Here is a 16,298-nt window from a genome sequence, read left to right as displayed (position 1 = left end):
TAAACAATGAAAGCATTTTTGTGTTTTATTTACTTATAATTTAGACTTTGTAACACTCACATTATTGATGAAAAGGTTTCTTCAGCCGTCATCTGTACTTCTTTGAAGGTGTTGGACGTTTCGCTTCTTATCCAAGAAGCTTTGTCAGCAAACTAAAGTCTTACTGGTAGTTTTGGCCCTATATATATATCCCTACTGTCCAGACGTGGCGATGCCAGACTCTGCTATGAATGGTCCCTGCTCTCAGGTTGGGGGGAGCAGAGGACTACTCCCCGCGGCTACACCGATTGCTTCTATTGTCCTGACTGACGACTAGCCTGATTGCCCAATTTGCCCTGGTATCACCTCATCAGCATCACTGAGCCTATGTTGCCAAAGCAGTCTATTGCTTCTTTTACTCCCCTTTCAAACAAATTATTCACGAGTACATGAATAATGTGAAATACGAGTCACAAGTACAACAATCTCCCGATTTATGATTTCTGAAACTTAACATGTATGGATTTATTTTATTTCTTTTTTTAATGGACATATTTATTTGAAATATATTTGAGTCTTTTTTTTACACAAAGGAACGAGATGAGAAAACCTTTATTTGTCTCACATTGGAGAAATTCCTATTTCACAACAGCAAAGTTATGAAAGGAAAAAAAAACAAGTAGAAAAAAAAATCTAGGAGCTGCTGTGAAGACAGCCACTCTTGCCGTGATACTCAAATGTTTATGCAGGTATAGTTTTGGGGTAGAAGGGCTTTATTAAGTCATAATTAAAATTGCTTTCAGCATTTACACACTCGTCGTCAAGCTTCTTGAGGACTCTTTGATACAAATCTTGAATCTGTAACACAGTGCTTTATAGAACAGTTATGGAAATTAAAAATATGCTAATATAACACAATAATTAAGACATGAACAGTCATGCAATCATAACCATAGTCCAGCATCCACTTTCTTTGAAGCAGTTATCAATGAAAAAAGAAGGGATTCAAAGTGTCCTTTCATCAGTGGATCAGAGACCTCATGCTCCAAAATATGCACCCATCAGCCACAATTTGAAAGTAAACAAGGAGCCGTAGTGTCCATTCAACAAAAAAAAAGATTGGTTTACTTCTTCTGTCCATGTGAGTCTACTTTAGCTCCAAGCACTGACTCTCATGTCCAAATACGCATCCGCGCTTACAACAGCACCGAGATCTCCGCTGAACAAAATGGCGCTGTGAAAAAAAATACTGCCAATGACATGCACAAAAAAAATGGCGATAGTCACATCGTGCTGACTTTTGTCCGGATCAATATCAGGCCTAGTACACGTGTGCTTCCTTCAAGGTGCAACCACCAGGCAGATTTTTCTTGCGATAAACATCATGGACAAAACGCTGAAAACAGTCCACTACAGTAAGGAAAAACAACAACAGTAACACACAAAAAAAACAAGAACAAAGCAGAACTGATTGCAAATGGTTTCCAACTTTGGCACCATTTTTGTTAAACCCGTGATTGTTAAAAAAATAATCTAATGCAAAATCTTACAACCCTGTCAAATGTACACAAATTCAACAACCAAGACTTGTAAGTTAACAGTATTTCTGTCTATGGAGCTTCATGAAGGTCCTTGTTCATTCTAATGACGTCATACCACAACCGGAGTAAGCTACCATTTGTAAATGTATCCCAAAATGGTACCCAAGCAAGTAAAATGAAGTCCAGGTCAATAAATGCCAAGACTTAGCTGTGAGCGAATGGTTTCGAGCTGCTCAAAGAGGGAATGAAAGGATGGCCTTTCTGCAGGATCTTGATCCCAGCACCGCATGGTTAGATTCCTCAGCTGTCCTCGGTGAAAAAAATAAGAGTATTATCAACAAAACTTAAGAGTTTTAAAATACATATCATGATATTAGCTACCTCAGACGGGCAGTCTACAGGGGTAGGCAAACGCTGGCACCTCTCCAACAAGCCGATGAGCACATTCACGTTCATCTCTCTGGGGGATAAACCCGCCATCTTGCCAAATTTCTACAAAACGAATCACACGGTGCGTTTAAATCTGAGGCACATGCGCAAATTTGCGGTTTACGCTGGCAACAAGAGGCCAAAGACGGTATTACCACTGGGGGGCTTTGGACCGGGTTGCACCGGGTCAAGATCTCATACAGCGTCACGCCGAAGGACCAAACATCGGAGTGAAATGAAAATTTATTTAGTTTCAGGCATTCAAGGGCATACCTGTAAAGGATATTACCACAAAGTATTAAAAAACTGCCAGAGTGGTGGATGTCATTTTTAACGTATTCACTTCCAGACGATGTGCAAAAATGTGTCTACTCCAGTGCCAGGGTTTTTGTCATTGTCACGTGAATTCCACAACCCACAGAATCTTGAGTTTTAGGACTACATAAACATTCAATCAAGCATTAGAAACCTTAGACTCTCTTCTTTCACCAGAAATAATAGAGTTAATTCCTAAAATATATTGGTCTGGAGTTATATGAGCTTGAAATGAGGGCAGCTGTCCAAAATACAATGCAATACATACATCTTGGTTTATATAGTGCTTTAACAACAGCTGAAGCTGGGTCAAAGTGCTAACATTGAAAAATCTGATGGAATCCTTAGACTGATGGTGTCCAAACTACAACCTGGGGGCCCTTGGCGGGCCCGGCAGCCATTTTCAGCGGCCTGCAACTGGACCAAAAAATAGACATAATGACAATAATAATAATAAAACAAAAAGACACCCTATTATGGCTTGCTAGCTAGCTTTCTATCTATTTGTCTTACTATTCTATTTGAGTTACTTCCGGGTTGAGTGAATGCGCGTGTGGCTGCCGCTGCTCACCCACAGAAAAATGTATCCTGTGACTGTAAAGTTTTGAAAGGTGCTTATAAATGAAATGTATTATTATTATTATTATTATTGTATTATTATTATTATTATTAAAAAAGGGCAATGTTGCGCCCTTGTGGAAGAGAAAAAAAATGCAAGAGGCCGTGGCCAGTGCACCCAAGCAAAAAAACAAAACCCGAACAAATTCGGGAATGGCGCTCTACACGTCATATTTTAAATTCCCCAATAAATTCGTGAATGGCAGTGAATGAGTTAACAGATGTCGTGCCCTGATTTTGATGATGTGTGTAACAAACTCACCAGTACACCGGACTGTCACCATCTTCGGACACACGGTAATATGTGGCAGTTTCAGGGATATATTTGGATAGGCCAAAGTCGGCGATCTTCACTAAGCTGTCATTTTTCACTAAGATGTTACGTGCAGCGAGGTCCCGATGGATGTACCGCTCAGAGTGCAAGTATTGCATACCCTAGGAAAACAAATCAGATGAAATATGATGACATGTCATAGAGCCAAAAGAAATATTTTTGGACTCTTTCAGCTCGCAATGTGCCCAACTGTGCCAAGGTTCCGTGAACAGGTGAAAAGAATTTGTGAAGAGCAATTCAAGGCTTGGGTCGATTTTGCTTGCGGCCACGCCCAAAGCCTCGGAATGCACGTCATTGCCTCGCGAGATGGGATTTCTACGTCATCACCCACTCGAAGATTCAAAATAAAATAGCGCAACGGGGCGTCAATGAGCTCACATATGGCACTGACACACTGATAGGGAATAGACAGAATTGAAGTTTTCAAATGTTCATGCTCTTGCCAAGTTTCATGCTATTGTATGCTTAGTTGGCCGAACACAAGGCCCACAATGGAAGCACAGAACATCTGGGGTCAATCTGAGGTGAACAGACACAGCCTGTTAAACTGTAGGAGTTAAACTGTGTCATGTAGGAGATCTGGCCTTGGACTAATTTACGGCTTAGTAAACTCCTTCACAGGAAGAGCTCATTAGCCAGGTTACAAATCTATCAGTTCATGGAAAGACAACCCATTAAAATGTGTATGTTCTGTTGTATTATGGATGGTGGTGCTTGTAACATGGGACATCCAGGGGTGTTGTATTCTAATCAAGAAGACTATGTTTTACTAATGTATCACTTAAATTTGCATATACTCTCAATAAATAGCTTGGCAGAGAGCCGCAGATGTTGGGTGTTGGTCATGAATGGCTACGTCCCCTGCCGGCAGTAAAAGACAATCTTCCCGTGCTCCCATAAATATCCTGAATGGGGCCGTGCAACAAAATGGAAGTCAAGAGCTCACCTGGCAGATCTGCTGAGCAAACAGCAGGCACTGGGATGTATTCTTATCTTGTTTTTGAAGGTATTTTTCCAGACTGCCAAGCGGAAGGAACTCCATTATGAGCTGCACCACCTGGCCTCCTGTCAGAGATGTTAAGAAACCTTGTGTTGAGGAACGTTGACATTTTTGGAGCTGTTTCTATTCATTTAGCAGCACACGGCGGAGGACTCACCCATCTCTGTGCAGCATCCTTTATATTTGACGATATTGGTGTGGTCGAGGTACTTGAGGATCTCAATCTCCTTCAGCCAGTATTTGGGCAAAGGACCGTTTTCTTGTTTCATAGCCTTGACGGCCACCAGCTCTCCCGTGCCGTCGTTGGCGGGATCGTACATGTACAATGTCACCATTCCAAAATTACCCTGAAAGGCGGACAGAGTGAGTCGTGAGGAGTCACGACTCAGCTATTAAGTCAAGGGAGAGCACATTCTGAGATGAAGTTACCTTTCCTAAGATGTTTCTCTTTTTCAAGTGCCGCTTGAGAAATACGGTGGAGTGAGGTTGAGGAAGCGTTTCGCTGGGGGATATGTCAGGATCTGAGCAGAGAGAAAAACATATGAAAAGGCAAAATTCGTCATCACGTCACATTGAAAATCTTTGGCGCCGCACTTTTTTTCATGATGTCAATCAGATCTCTGAGCAACGAGCAGAAATGAGGCCTTTCCAAAGGCTCGTAGTTCAGACACTTGTTGATGAAGATGGCCAGGTCTTGGGAGGACGGTTCCAGTAACTTTCCCTTTTGCTGATAAAATCGCTCTTTCTGTAAGAAAGGAGACGGATGGCGGTGATTCGACTCTCACATGGATGCGATATCCTGCAGCGTGACAGTTCTGGGGGCAAAGGAGCCGCCGACCTCCAGTAACGTGGCCAGGTTCATGGGGGGAGCGCCGTCGTTGCAGATTTCCAGTAGCGTCACGCCGAAGTTCCACTGGTCGGCGCCGATGCCGACGGGAGCCTTGCTATAAATGCATTCGGGAGGGATCCAGGGAATGCGCTCGAGACGCTCTGCGGAAGAAGGCGAGGACATAAAAGCATGTGGGACCTTCGCGATTTTTATTGATTATGTGATTTATGAACTCATTGACTGCCATTCCCAAATTTATTCGGGGATTGAAAATATGCCGTGGACTGCCATTCCCAAATTTGTTTGGGTTTTGGTTTTTCCTGTGGGGGATGGGTGCCGTTAAAGCGCCGGTCAGACCTCTGGCAATGTTTTTTCCTCCTACAAGGGGGCATCATTTGCCCTTTGTAAAGCTGCCCCCATTTAAAGCTCAGATAACCCATGTAATTTAGGAATTAACTCTTATTTCTGAAATGATTAACAAAAACCGCTAACACAAGACGAAATTCAGACAGCTTACCGCGCATGTGCACGTGATGCTTTTATCAATCCTACCGTGTGCAGCGATAATATCAACGATAGAGGATTACTTTTGCTTACCGTGACAATAGTATAGATCAGCGGTAGCATTGTCGCTAGCTACCAGCAGTTGAGACCAACCGGATTTGAGCCAAAATGTTTTTGTAAGGTCGGTTCACAATTTAAAAGAAAATAATGACATCTTCGAATAAAAGTTGTAATACGACGTACATTATTTGAAATGAGAAAAAAAAAACATAAAATACGGGGAAAACATAAATTGACATGTATGACTTTTTCCTGATCTATATCACAGGTGTCAAAGTCAAGGCCCGCGGGCCAAATCCAACCCGTCACATCATTTTTTTCGGCCCGCGAAAGCAAATCAAATTGCTAAAATCTGAGCCAAAATTTCATATTTTTGGATGTCAACCACAATAAAAGTCATTATTCTTGACTTCAGATTTGAAAACGAGTTATTCATTAATTTGCTGTGTGCTCTATATGTAATATTTGAAGGGATTTATACATTCTAATGGGTTCCCCAAATTCATAACGGCCCTCGAGAGGAAACCATAACTACAATGTGGCCCGTGGCAAAAAATGACTTTGACACCCCTGATCTATATAGTACTGACCTTCCTGGCATAGGATATTGACGGGAATGCCCGGGTCACTCAGCTTGACTGAAGGAGACGTGCCTCTCTCCAGACCTCGCCTCGCCACTAGGACGTTCCTGGCGCAAACGTTTCCGTGGGTGATGCCTTTTGTCGCCTACGAGAATGCAGTTCTCATCGGAATTAGTTACCGATCAAGACATGTCATGTATGCACTCTGTAAGTGATAAACTGTCCACTGTAGTAACAGTGACAGAAATTGACTTGGGCAAGCGCAACGTACGAGGTAATTCAGGGCGTTGGCAAGTTGTTTGGCCACGATAAATTTCCAGCGAGGCGTCAATTTGGCTTTTTCTCGCCGAAGAAAAACGTCTAAAGGCCCAAATTCCACAAACTCCTCCACCATGATGTCTGCAACAGAAGGCACAAGAAATATTAATTGCTTTCACGTCAACTTCTATTGATTGGACCCATGAAAAGATCAATATGAGCCTCATAGGATGAAACCAGTGCTTTGTTTGATCTTTGTGTTTATTATTTTTATTGAGCAATAACTAGTTTTACAAACAGAATTCAAGAATAATGATAGTTATTGAGGATGATGATTATGTCAATTTGAATGTTTCGGTCCAAATGGAACCAAACAGGTTTGATTTGCTTTGGGGGGGCCAGAAAAATGATGTGGCAGGCCAGATCTGGCCCCCGAGCCTTGACTTTGACACCCACGATGTAATGTGTCAGGCTCAGGAGATCTATTCGGGAATTGAAAATACGACGCAGAGCGCCATTCCCAAATTTTTGTTTTTTTTGGGTGCTGATAAAGCTCTGGCCATGGCCTCTGGCAATGTTTTTTCCCTTCCACAAGAGGCAGCATTCCCTTTTTCCATGTTAGCGCTTTGTTCCAGCTTCTGCTGTTTTTAAAGCGCTATATGAACCAATATGTATGTGCTGCATTGCATTTCGGAGAGCCGCCCTCATTTCAGGTTCATATCATTTAGGAATTAACTCTTTGAAAGAAGAGAGTCTAAGACTTCTTACACTGCGTTGAATGTTTATGTAGTCCTAAAAATCTATATTCTGTGGGTCCTGGAATGAGAGTGACAATGAAACATTTTTGCACGTTTGGCAGTGAATGACTTATTGAAGGTTTTATGAATTGTTGTTTGTGTTTCAATTTTAATTTATCATCAACAATCCTATTGTCACCAATAACTTGCCCTTCACCACCAAGCCTGAATGTCTTTTTTTAAGAGGAAGTAGCAAGAAAGGAAGTAGAAGACTCTGTGATGTGGTGCTCTCACTTTCAGATCCGTTGACAGACAAACCATGGACAAAAACCAGGTGATTGTGAGACACCTGGCTCATCAGACTTGCCATCTCAAAAAAAGCCTAAAGCAAATCAAATCAAATATTGATTTTTAATCGATAGACAAGACCTTGCCGGATCGTGTTCAGTGTGACGGGCGCTTACGGATGTAATATCTTCATGGCTTTTCTCGAGAACTTTGAGCACCACTTTAATCTTCTTGTAATTATCAACCTTCAAGTCATCCTCCTGTTCATCAGCCGCTTTCCCAACTTGCAGATGCGCCGAGTAGATGTCAGTTCCCGTGCCAAAACCCAAATGCTGCCCCTGTCCGTCAGCACAATACCCAAACACGCCTCAGTAAAATAAAACAAAACTTGCAAAGCTTCAAAGGCGCAATGAACGTGTTTCTCACCAAAATGAGGTCTTTGTACTTGATCTGGAAGCATAGCTCCAATTTGTTCGGCGATAAAGTCCGTGTCTTGGCACTGCCATCTATACCGCGCCGCTTCACCAGGAGGTTAGAAATCTCTGTGAATAACAAAGAATAAAATGTGGTCAGGGGTATGTGACAAACTACACAATCAATCATTTGGCCTTCAGTTTTTCGTGCTTGTTAACTCATTCCCTGCCAGACGATGTGCAAAAAACTCCTGTCCACTCCTGTGCACACTCCAGTATTCTGTAATTTTTTTGCTAGTTTTTTTTGTTTGAATTTCTAAATTCAGAGCTGATTTTGTAAGTAGCGACTGGTTAAAAATGTACAAACAGGAAGCGCGCAATACTCAAAAATAGGTCAGCATTCGTCATAAAAACTTGGCATTGCTTGTGGTGTTCCCCAGGGGTCTATATTGGTACCACAACATGTGTACACAAATTATATCTTCAATTCGTTGCAATCATGAAAATTACATTTTGACCATATAAATATATTCAGCAAAAATGTCTTCTTCAGACTTATAGTCAGGCATTATTCCTTGGATTCCGTGGAGCGCCATTCCCGCATTTGTTCGGGTTTTTGTTTTTCTTACGTAGGGGTGCCAATAAAGCGCTGGCCAGACCCGTGGCAAAGTTTTTTTTCTTTTTCCATGTTAGCGCTTTGTTCCAGATGCGGCTGTTGTTAAAGCCCTATATAAACCAATATCGATGTATAGTGATACCTTGGCTTACGAACTTAATTAGTTCCCAGACAGAGTGTGTAAGGCGAAAAGTATGTATCCCAAAAATTTATTTCCCATAGGAAACCATTAAAATGAAAATCATTTACTAATAATTTACTCTTTTTTTCTAATGAAAGAAGAGTCGAAGGTTTCTTACGCTGCATTAAATGTAGATGTAGTCCTAAAACTCAATATACTGTGGGTCCTGGAATTTGAGTGAAAATAACAAAAACCCTGCCACTGGGGTGGATAGATGTTTGCACGTCTGGCAGTGAATGAGTTAAGTGCAATATTAAATAAGCTATAAGTGTTTATATCTTTGTGTAAATGACATGCAAATGTCTGAAAAAAAACAGTGCCACGTGGATAGAAGTGAAGGTTCACTGAAATAAAAACAAACCTCCTTGCCGGGGTCGACAGCATTTTTTAATGGTGTAGTTCTCTGTGCCAGATTTCAGAATGAAATCCTTCAGGGTGTTTGTGAGCTCCTTCACACTGGAAAATTTCTCATGCCAGCCATCCAATGAGAAGACGGAATCTTTATGCTGGATGCAAAAGAGCTTGTGGCTCGCCATTGATCCGTTCTGCTAGACATTGATAATTGTCTTTGGGTTTTTCTAAAAAAAAAAAAAGCTCACCTCCCCTGAGATGCAATGATCCCAATTTAAGGACAGCGGCGACTCACGTGGTGTTTATTTGGCACAGCCAAAACAAGTCTGTGATAGTTAAGAACACTCCAACGTACGAGGCAAGCTTCTTCTTCAGCTTGCTCCTTTTTCAGCTTGTATAGCACAAAGTCATCACTGGAAAAAAAACACCATCGTTGTTCATGTGGGTTCCAGAGTACCACAGAGGGGGGTTCAAATAAAAAAAAAACCTCACTGGATTGGTCCGTGTAGTCCATTAGCTTGACTCAGCAGCACCCTCGGGGGCGCCACCTCATGACAAAGATAATGGTGGGCGTCGGCAGTCAGCCGGTAGTATCCATCGAGCAGGGAGATGAAGGAACGCGCCTCCTGGCTGGAGCTCATCTCTACCTCCTACATGCACATTTACAAAAGACAACGAGTGGCGTTTACGAGCAAAGCTGCCACCTACAGAAAAAGAAAAAAAAAAAAAAACGCCAGAAGCGCACAGCGACCTCATAAGACTTATTAAAAAAATATGAATAAAGGCATGGGCGACATAGTGGAAACATCAAGAGTCAGGATAACAGAATTTTGATACATTCCCAACGATATATACCATATTTTCAGGTGTATAAGGCGCACCGGAGTACAGACGCTCCTCAACTTACGAACGAGATACGTTCCGAATGGTCATTCGTAAGGTGAATTTGTTCGTTAAGTTGCTTCAGTGCTATATTTTGGATGGAATGTATGTTTAAGGCTTATGTAAGTATGTTTACAGTTAATATAAGTATGTTTATAAGTAACCTGTATTGGTTTGTTTTTAAAAACAAACATTTAATACAATATATGCTCTATAAAGATATGTACATGTATTATTATTATTATTATAAAGATACAGTAAAGTCTCGTTATATCGATATCGGATATATCGATAGTCCCGGTTATATCGATACTATTTCTGTGCACGCACGAAAAAAATTACATGCAAACAGGGTCGGATATATCGATAGTCCCGGTTATATCGATATTTTTTCGGACTCCCTTGAATATCGATATAACGAGACTTTACTGTATGTACATATACAACTGGAGAGAATACTACATGTCACTACAAAAAATGTTCGTATGTACTGTTGTTCATAACTTGAATATTCATAAGTAGGGGAGTGTCTGTATAAGGCGCACCCCCAATGAATGGTGTATTCTCAAACGTTTCCATATATAAGACGCAGCAGACGATAAGGCGCACCTTCAATGAATTGGATTGGATTTGCCTTTATTAGCCTCGCAGTGGAGAAATTTACATTTCACAGCAGCAAAGTTTTCCAAATATAATATATAAATATCTAAAAGTTTTCAAATACAGGTATAAGGCGCACCACATTATACGCCGTTACAGTAGAGGCTGGGGTTACGCACTACTTCTACAGGCGGGAAATTGAGTCACTGGCTGCTGATAGTCGTTGCGAGACCTGTTGCGGCTCAGTATTACTTCACGTATAAGGCACACCTGCGTATAAGGTGCAGGGTCATCTTTTGAAGAAAATCATGGCTTTTCCGTATACGCCGGAAAATACAGTAATAAGCAGCGCTCTCACCATGCACTTATTGTCCTGAGTGCTAACGCAAACATTGGCTTCGCTGATGGCTATGTGGATGATTTCTGGGAAGTCACAGAAGGGGGTCCACTCAACGCGAGGCGCCACACTTGGCTGGCTGCTACCTCGCTTGGTTTTCCTGCTGTTGTCCCCACTATGGATGCCGTTGGCCTACGTGACCAAGCAACACGAGCAAAAACGGGGAGTCAGGAAAAAGCAGGAAGTAGCAACATTTCCGACAAAAGTGTGACAAACCTTCTCACAACACATTTTTCTCCACTGAAGCCCCGTGTTGGCAGATACCATCAGCTCGTGCGGGGTTGCGGCCTCGCCGTCCCCCGTCGAAGCATCCCGACTCGTGTTTTCGATGTCCTCGCTAAGCCTCAGCCGGTTTACGGCAAAGGTCTCGGAGCCGAAACGCGGCGCCAAGCATTCAAGACCGTAGATATACTTGCAGATAATATGCTTCACGTCCGGCGGCTTCGCTTCCATATTATTCTGGTAGGTGCGCATGGATCGATCAAACATCCACCGGAGCCTTATCTTTGTAAAGACTTTGTCTTCTGAGATGTGCTTGGCATAAGATTTTGGGATGCAGTTTACAAAGCTGGAAACACACATCACTTGTTATCTGCCTTGCCCTCAGAAATCACTCACAAAATTACAAGGTAAATTTGAGTGGCTGGTACCGCTACGGGGGCAGCCCGGACTCTCTGCAGCATGTTTGCGACGCATTTGGTAGAATAAAGACTCCAGATGGTCCTTGTTTAGCTTGAACAAGTGGGATGTTTATTTGCCGGAGCACTACCGCTTCTCTCAGCATTGTACAAGAACTTTTTTTTTTTTTTTTATCGCTGTCAAAGGACCATATGTAGCGTTGTGGCTGTGTTGCACTTTTTTTTTCTTGTGATATGAATATGCTATAACTTAGCGTTTTTGTGCCAAAAATAAGACGTTTTATTCTTAAAATGTTCAAACTGTACTGTATTATTATGGCTTTTTCTTGAATTATTATGACTTTGGTTTTTGAAAACCTTATATATTTTTTATAATTTATTGATTCATATTTGGGATAGTACAGCATAATTAGTGTAATATTATTACCCTTTCCTTGTCATTTTTTCTTAAGCACACCAATCTATACCTGTAATATAATACTAATTCATGTTTTTTTTTTCCTGGTACTATTTATCTTGTTAAATTAAATTTTTACTTGTAATATCATTTTTTCTTAAAGGTACATGACTTAACTCTTGAAATATTATTACAGTATTATATTTTTACATGATTCTCATTGATGTATACATTTTTCAAATTATATTCTCAATATTGTTCATTTTTCTCATTTTATTCTACCTTTTTTCTCCACAAAAATAAGACCATATTGGAATGTTATGATTTTCTTGTCATATTATGACGACTGCAACTTTTACACTTTTTCCCTAAGAATAAATAAGGCTGTAATATAATGGCTACATACCTTGTGTAATACAGTAAAGTCTTGTTATATCGATATCGGTTATATCGATAGTACTGCTTATTACGATACTATTTCTATGAACGCAAGGAGAAAATTTACATGCCGCAGGATCGGATATATCGATAGTCCGGTTATATCGATATTTTTTCTGACTCCCGAGAATATCGATATAACAAGACTTTACTGTATTAGGACTTTATAATAACTTTTTCCCCACAAATCTTATCACGCCTTTTCAATGAAATGATAAAATGCCAATTTTGATTGTCAATAAAATGACGACTATGGCAGTCATGAGAGCACGACTTTGATTAGATTGCGCACACGCTGATATCCCAAAGGTCCTACCTGGTCTTTCTCGCAACACGCTGCAAGGTGGTGCCCGTCTGCAGCGCCTGGTGCATGAGATGCAGCATGGCCATGCCCAAGCTCTCGTTTTTAAAGAGACTCATCTCCTCCTCTGAATTCAAGTTCTCTATCGGAACGAGTTCGTTCACAAAATCATATTTGGCCTGTTGGGAAGAGAGATGGAGGTGTCGCGGTAATGGCGAGCCAATGTGCTGCGATAGGTCTGACACAACATACCTGGGCAAATAAATACTCCACCGATTTGATTTCCAGCACAGGTTGGCCATCGTCATCACCATGCGTCTCGCTTTTGACAGTAAAACGAGACACATCTGGCTCATTGTTATTAAATCCATGCCAATTGCGAAAGTAGAACCTGCGCACGAGGAAACAGCTCTTTGCAGTGACACAATGGTGTTTTGTCCAGCGCGATGATGACGTTACCTCATACGGAAGTGAAGAATAATACAGGAGCCCTCCTTTGGGTGAAACACGTGATTTGGACTGTACCAGAAACACGACGTGGGGTCGTACAGCGCAAACAACACGTGGAATAAAGGTGTTATCCCTGTTTAAGACATGCAGTTTAGGTTACACACTTCACCCAACTTGATTTCAATGTTTTGTTTTTGCCTTTGAATCAAAGTTATTATTCTGACCGACAGCCTCGGCGGCTGAGATGCAAAGCTCCTCCGCGGTGACACATTCTGTGGCTGTGTGCGACAAATAATGCTCTTTGTTGGGGCTCCAGAAGAGGTATACATGGACGCCATTATCCTGAGGGGTGTCCAAGGGTTGCGCTGAGGACCTTCGCTTGGAACGCTTGGACCACCTCCTGACAGGCATGACGGCAAAATCCTGTTCCAGAGACACACACATGGTTAGGCGTCGGTTAGTGATAAACTACTACAGGTTATAGCTTAACATAAACATTCATCTGAACATAACTCTATCATATACATATGATGTTGCATTTACTCATGCATATGCTCACAGCTCTTTCTGTAACTGAGAAGTCATTTTTTAGTGAGGGATTCAATGAAAAAAATGCAAAACCTGTACCTTACTCAATTTAATGTATTTAATAAATGCTCAGCAATGACTTGTCGTTTGTTTGTAAATGTGGGAACAATAATGAATGAAACTGACTGATTGCAAATATTCCAACCATGTACCTCAGTATTTTGTGAATAATAACAAAATATGGTTCTCATTGTTGGTTTTTCTTTACAGTTAATGTTACTATCCCCAAAGAGCAAATGATACAAACGATTGAAGAATGAAAACAGAAGTCTTAATACATTTCTGATTAGACTTGTAAAACACGAGTGAGTACAGTACCACGATTGACATCAGAATTCAGCAATCAGTTAAAATAATACAAAAACAATTAAAAAATAGAGGGTTTCAGTATCCGGAAAACATTGTTGTGGTAAACAGTTCACACGTAGATGACATCTTAACACGACGGTCTCTGTTGTATGTCGACAATCAACTACATTGGCAAAACTCGTCATTTCACTTTAACGTTGTTGCCGTGACTCCGTCATGACTGAGAGAACCAAGCCAAGAAGCCTACCTTTCAACGGCGTTCTTTTGCAGGGGCAAACCGTTTCAAAATTATAAAGGGTTTCCATCAAAAGTTATGAAACATTAACCGTGTCGTATCGCTCTCTTGATAACTCGTCCCAATTGACTTCCTCAGTCAATCCCGGAAATGACGTAAGCCACCTACACACCACTCGAGAGAGAAGACTGAAAAATATTACAAAAAGTTTCTTGATAATAAATTTCATTTTCTGTTTTTTTTAAATAGCTAATTACCATTTTTTAAAAAGCGAATAACCAATTACATCATTTGAATTATCCAGCTCATCCACACTATCAGGCAAAAATGGCAAAAGTACCTTCAAATAAATCCTTTATTAAAGGACAACCGACACAATTTTTTTGTTTCCTAACTGACATCAGAAAAACGTTTTATAGCATCTAAAATAACCAAAACACGCAGGCTGATATATTTAGTCAAATGCAAAACCCCAATAAAAATTACTTAAAGTGTGCTAAAACTGCAAAAAAAATTGAGCTGGGAATTGGGAATTTTCAGAAAGTCCCGCCCCCATTTCGTGACGTCACGCCAATACGTCTTGCCTTTCTCGAGAATCAAAACAATAGCTTCAGATTCGGAGAAGATGCTTTCTTGTTACTCATCCAGTTATGTATATGATTCAAATAGTTCTGAAGAAGGAAGCATAAATGCAACAACAAGTTTTCAGACCAAACAAAGTACCCAAAATGCATTGCGTGTCGTTTTCTCGGTCACGGGCGTTCCAGACGTGACGTCACGTCGTGCATCGTCATCAACTCGAAAACAAGACTTCCTGAATATTCTGCGCGAGTCTTAAAACGTAAAATATAGCTATATGCGGTGGAATTTTGTAAAATATGTTCAGTAGAAGTCATTTGATTTGATTTTACAAATTATGGACACAACTTGTCCGGCGGCGTCGGTTGTCCTTTAAATATTAATTCAATGTTACTCTAATTACAGTAAAGTCTCGAAAACTCGTTCCTCAAACCAATCCCGGAAGTGACGTAAAGCCACCCACATACCACTCAAGAGCACACTGAAAAATATTTTAAAAAATTATTTAGGCACTAAACTTTTTTAAACAAATGGTGTTTTTTTAGAACATACTAATAACCATTTTTTTAAAATAGCCAATAACCAATCACTTCATTCGAATTGTCCAGCTCATCCAGTGTCAGGCAAAAATGTCAAAAGTACTTTTGAATAAATCCTTCACAGTAGTGTTTTATTTAAATATTAATTCATTACTCGAATTACAGTCAATAAAGTTGCAACAGGATTGATATTTTCTATTAGTTTGCGTGATATGACAGTTGATGGGATTTCCCTCTGTCTTTGTCAACACAGTCATAGGTCACCGTTTTTCCCCTTCTTCCTCTTGATGACAACAAAAACAAATCAAGTTTTATGTTGATATACAATTATGAACTGTAACTTAAAATACCTTTGATCAAACAAAACAGGACATTTCCAGTAATTTACCTTTGCGTTGTTGTTCTATTGTGATATTGCATAATGTAAATTGACCACAGTGTTTTAAAAATGATTTCAAGCGGTTATATTTATAAGGCGTAGACATGTTTTGTGGTGGAAATCACTGTAAACAACAGATGACAGTTGAATCGAAAGTCAATCCGAACACACGTCATTTCTGGAACTGTGCCATCTCTTGCTCAAGGGCATGTGGCACCATTTCAGTAAAAACATTTGTTTGAACTCGACAAGACCTCAATTAGCAAGTGACGGATTAAGAAAACGGCAAAATGGACAACTGGTAGAGCAACTTAAGTGAAACAAGTGAAGTGAAAGAAAGTGTGTAAAATATTCCTTTCAAGGACAACCGACACGTTTTTTTTGTTTCGTAACTGACATCTGAAAAAACGTTTTATAGCTTCTAAAATACCCAAAACATGCATGCTGATATTTTTAGTCAAATGCAGAACACCAATAAAAATGAGTTAAAGTGTCCCAAAACTACTTAAAAATGACCTCAGAAAGTTTCAGT

General features: G+C 40.5%; 1 protein-coding gene across 3 annotated transcripts; it reads right to left on the bottom strand.

Annotated features, from left to right (window-relative positions):
* Nucleotides 1–731: 731 nt before the first annotated feature.
* tyk2 (tyrosine kinase 2) lies at nt 732–14,395 on the bottom strand. 3 transcript variants are annotated; one of them, XM_089018507.1, is made up of 24 exons: nt 14,282–14,395; nt 13,362–13,560; nt 13,147–13,270; nt 12,940–13,078; nt 12,703–12,866; nt 11,130–11,481; nt 10,875–11,045; nt 9,527–9,684; nt 9,330–9,447; nt 9,045–9,231; nt 7,900–8,015; nt 7,650–7,811; nt 7,480–7,567; nt 6,462–6,589; nt 6,200–6,335; nt 5,055–5,206; nt 4,811–4,961; nt 4,646–4,737; nt 4,374–4,563; nt 4,163–4,281; nt 3,145–3,317; nt 2,105–2,222; nt 1,902–2,012; nt 732–1,824 (listed from the first exon to the last, which is right to left on the bottom strand). In XM_089018507.1, the coding sequence occupies exons 2-24, from the start codon at nt 13,546–13,548 to the stop codon at nt 1,708–1,710; spliced, it is 3,453 nt and encodes a 1,150-aa protein (XP_088874633.1). In that variant the 5' UTR covers nt 13,549–13,560; nt 14,282–14,395; the 3' UTR covers nt 732–1,707. The 3 variants fall into 3 exon arrangements, with proteins under 3 accessions (XP_088874633.1, XP_088874634.1, XP_088874635.1); XM_089018508.1 differs by having other exon boundaries at nt 9,045–9,228; XM_089018509.1 differs by lacking the exons at nt 732–1,824; nt 1,902–2,012; nt 2,105–2,222 and having other exon boundaries at nt 3,141–3,317; nt 9,045–9,228.
* Nucleotides 14,396–16,298: the final 1,903 nt, after the last annotated feature.

The sequence above is a fragment of the Hippocampus bargibanti genome, linkage group LG17 (genome assembly GCF_051943395.1).
Source record: "Hippocampus bargibanti isolate YZ-2025 linkage group LG17, ASM5194339v1, whole genome shotgun sequence".
Lineage (NCBI taxonomy): Eukaryota > Metazoa > Chordata > Actinopteri > Syngnathiformes > Syngnathidae > Hippocampus > Hippocampus bargibanti.
The sequence above is the reverse complement of the archived record's forward strand: the minus strand, read 5'-3'. Positions and strand labels throughout refer to the sequence as shown.

Excerpts from the sequence above, each read along its gene's own strand:
- tyk2 (XM_089018507.1), bottom strand. The coding sequence starts at position 13,548 with ATGCCTGTCAGGAGGTGGTCCAAGCGTTCCAAGCGAAGGTCCTCAGCG. Across the intron at positions 7,568-7,649 it reads GCCATGAAGATATTACATCC|GCTTTTTTTGAGATGGCAAG; the intron begins GTAAGCGCCCGT and ends GATTTGCTTTAG. Across the intron at positions 4,282-4,373 it reads AGGATGCTGCACAGAGATGG|GAGGCCAGGTGGTGCAGCTC; the intron begins GTGAGTCCTCCG and ends CATCTCTGACAG.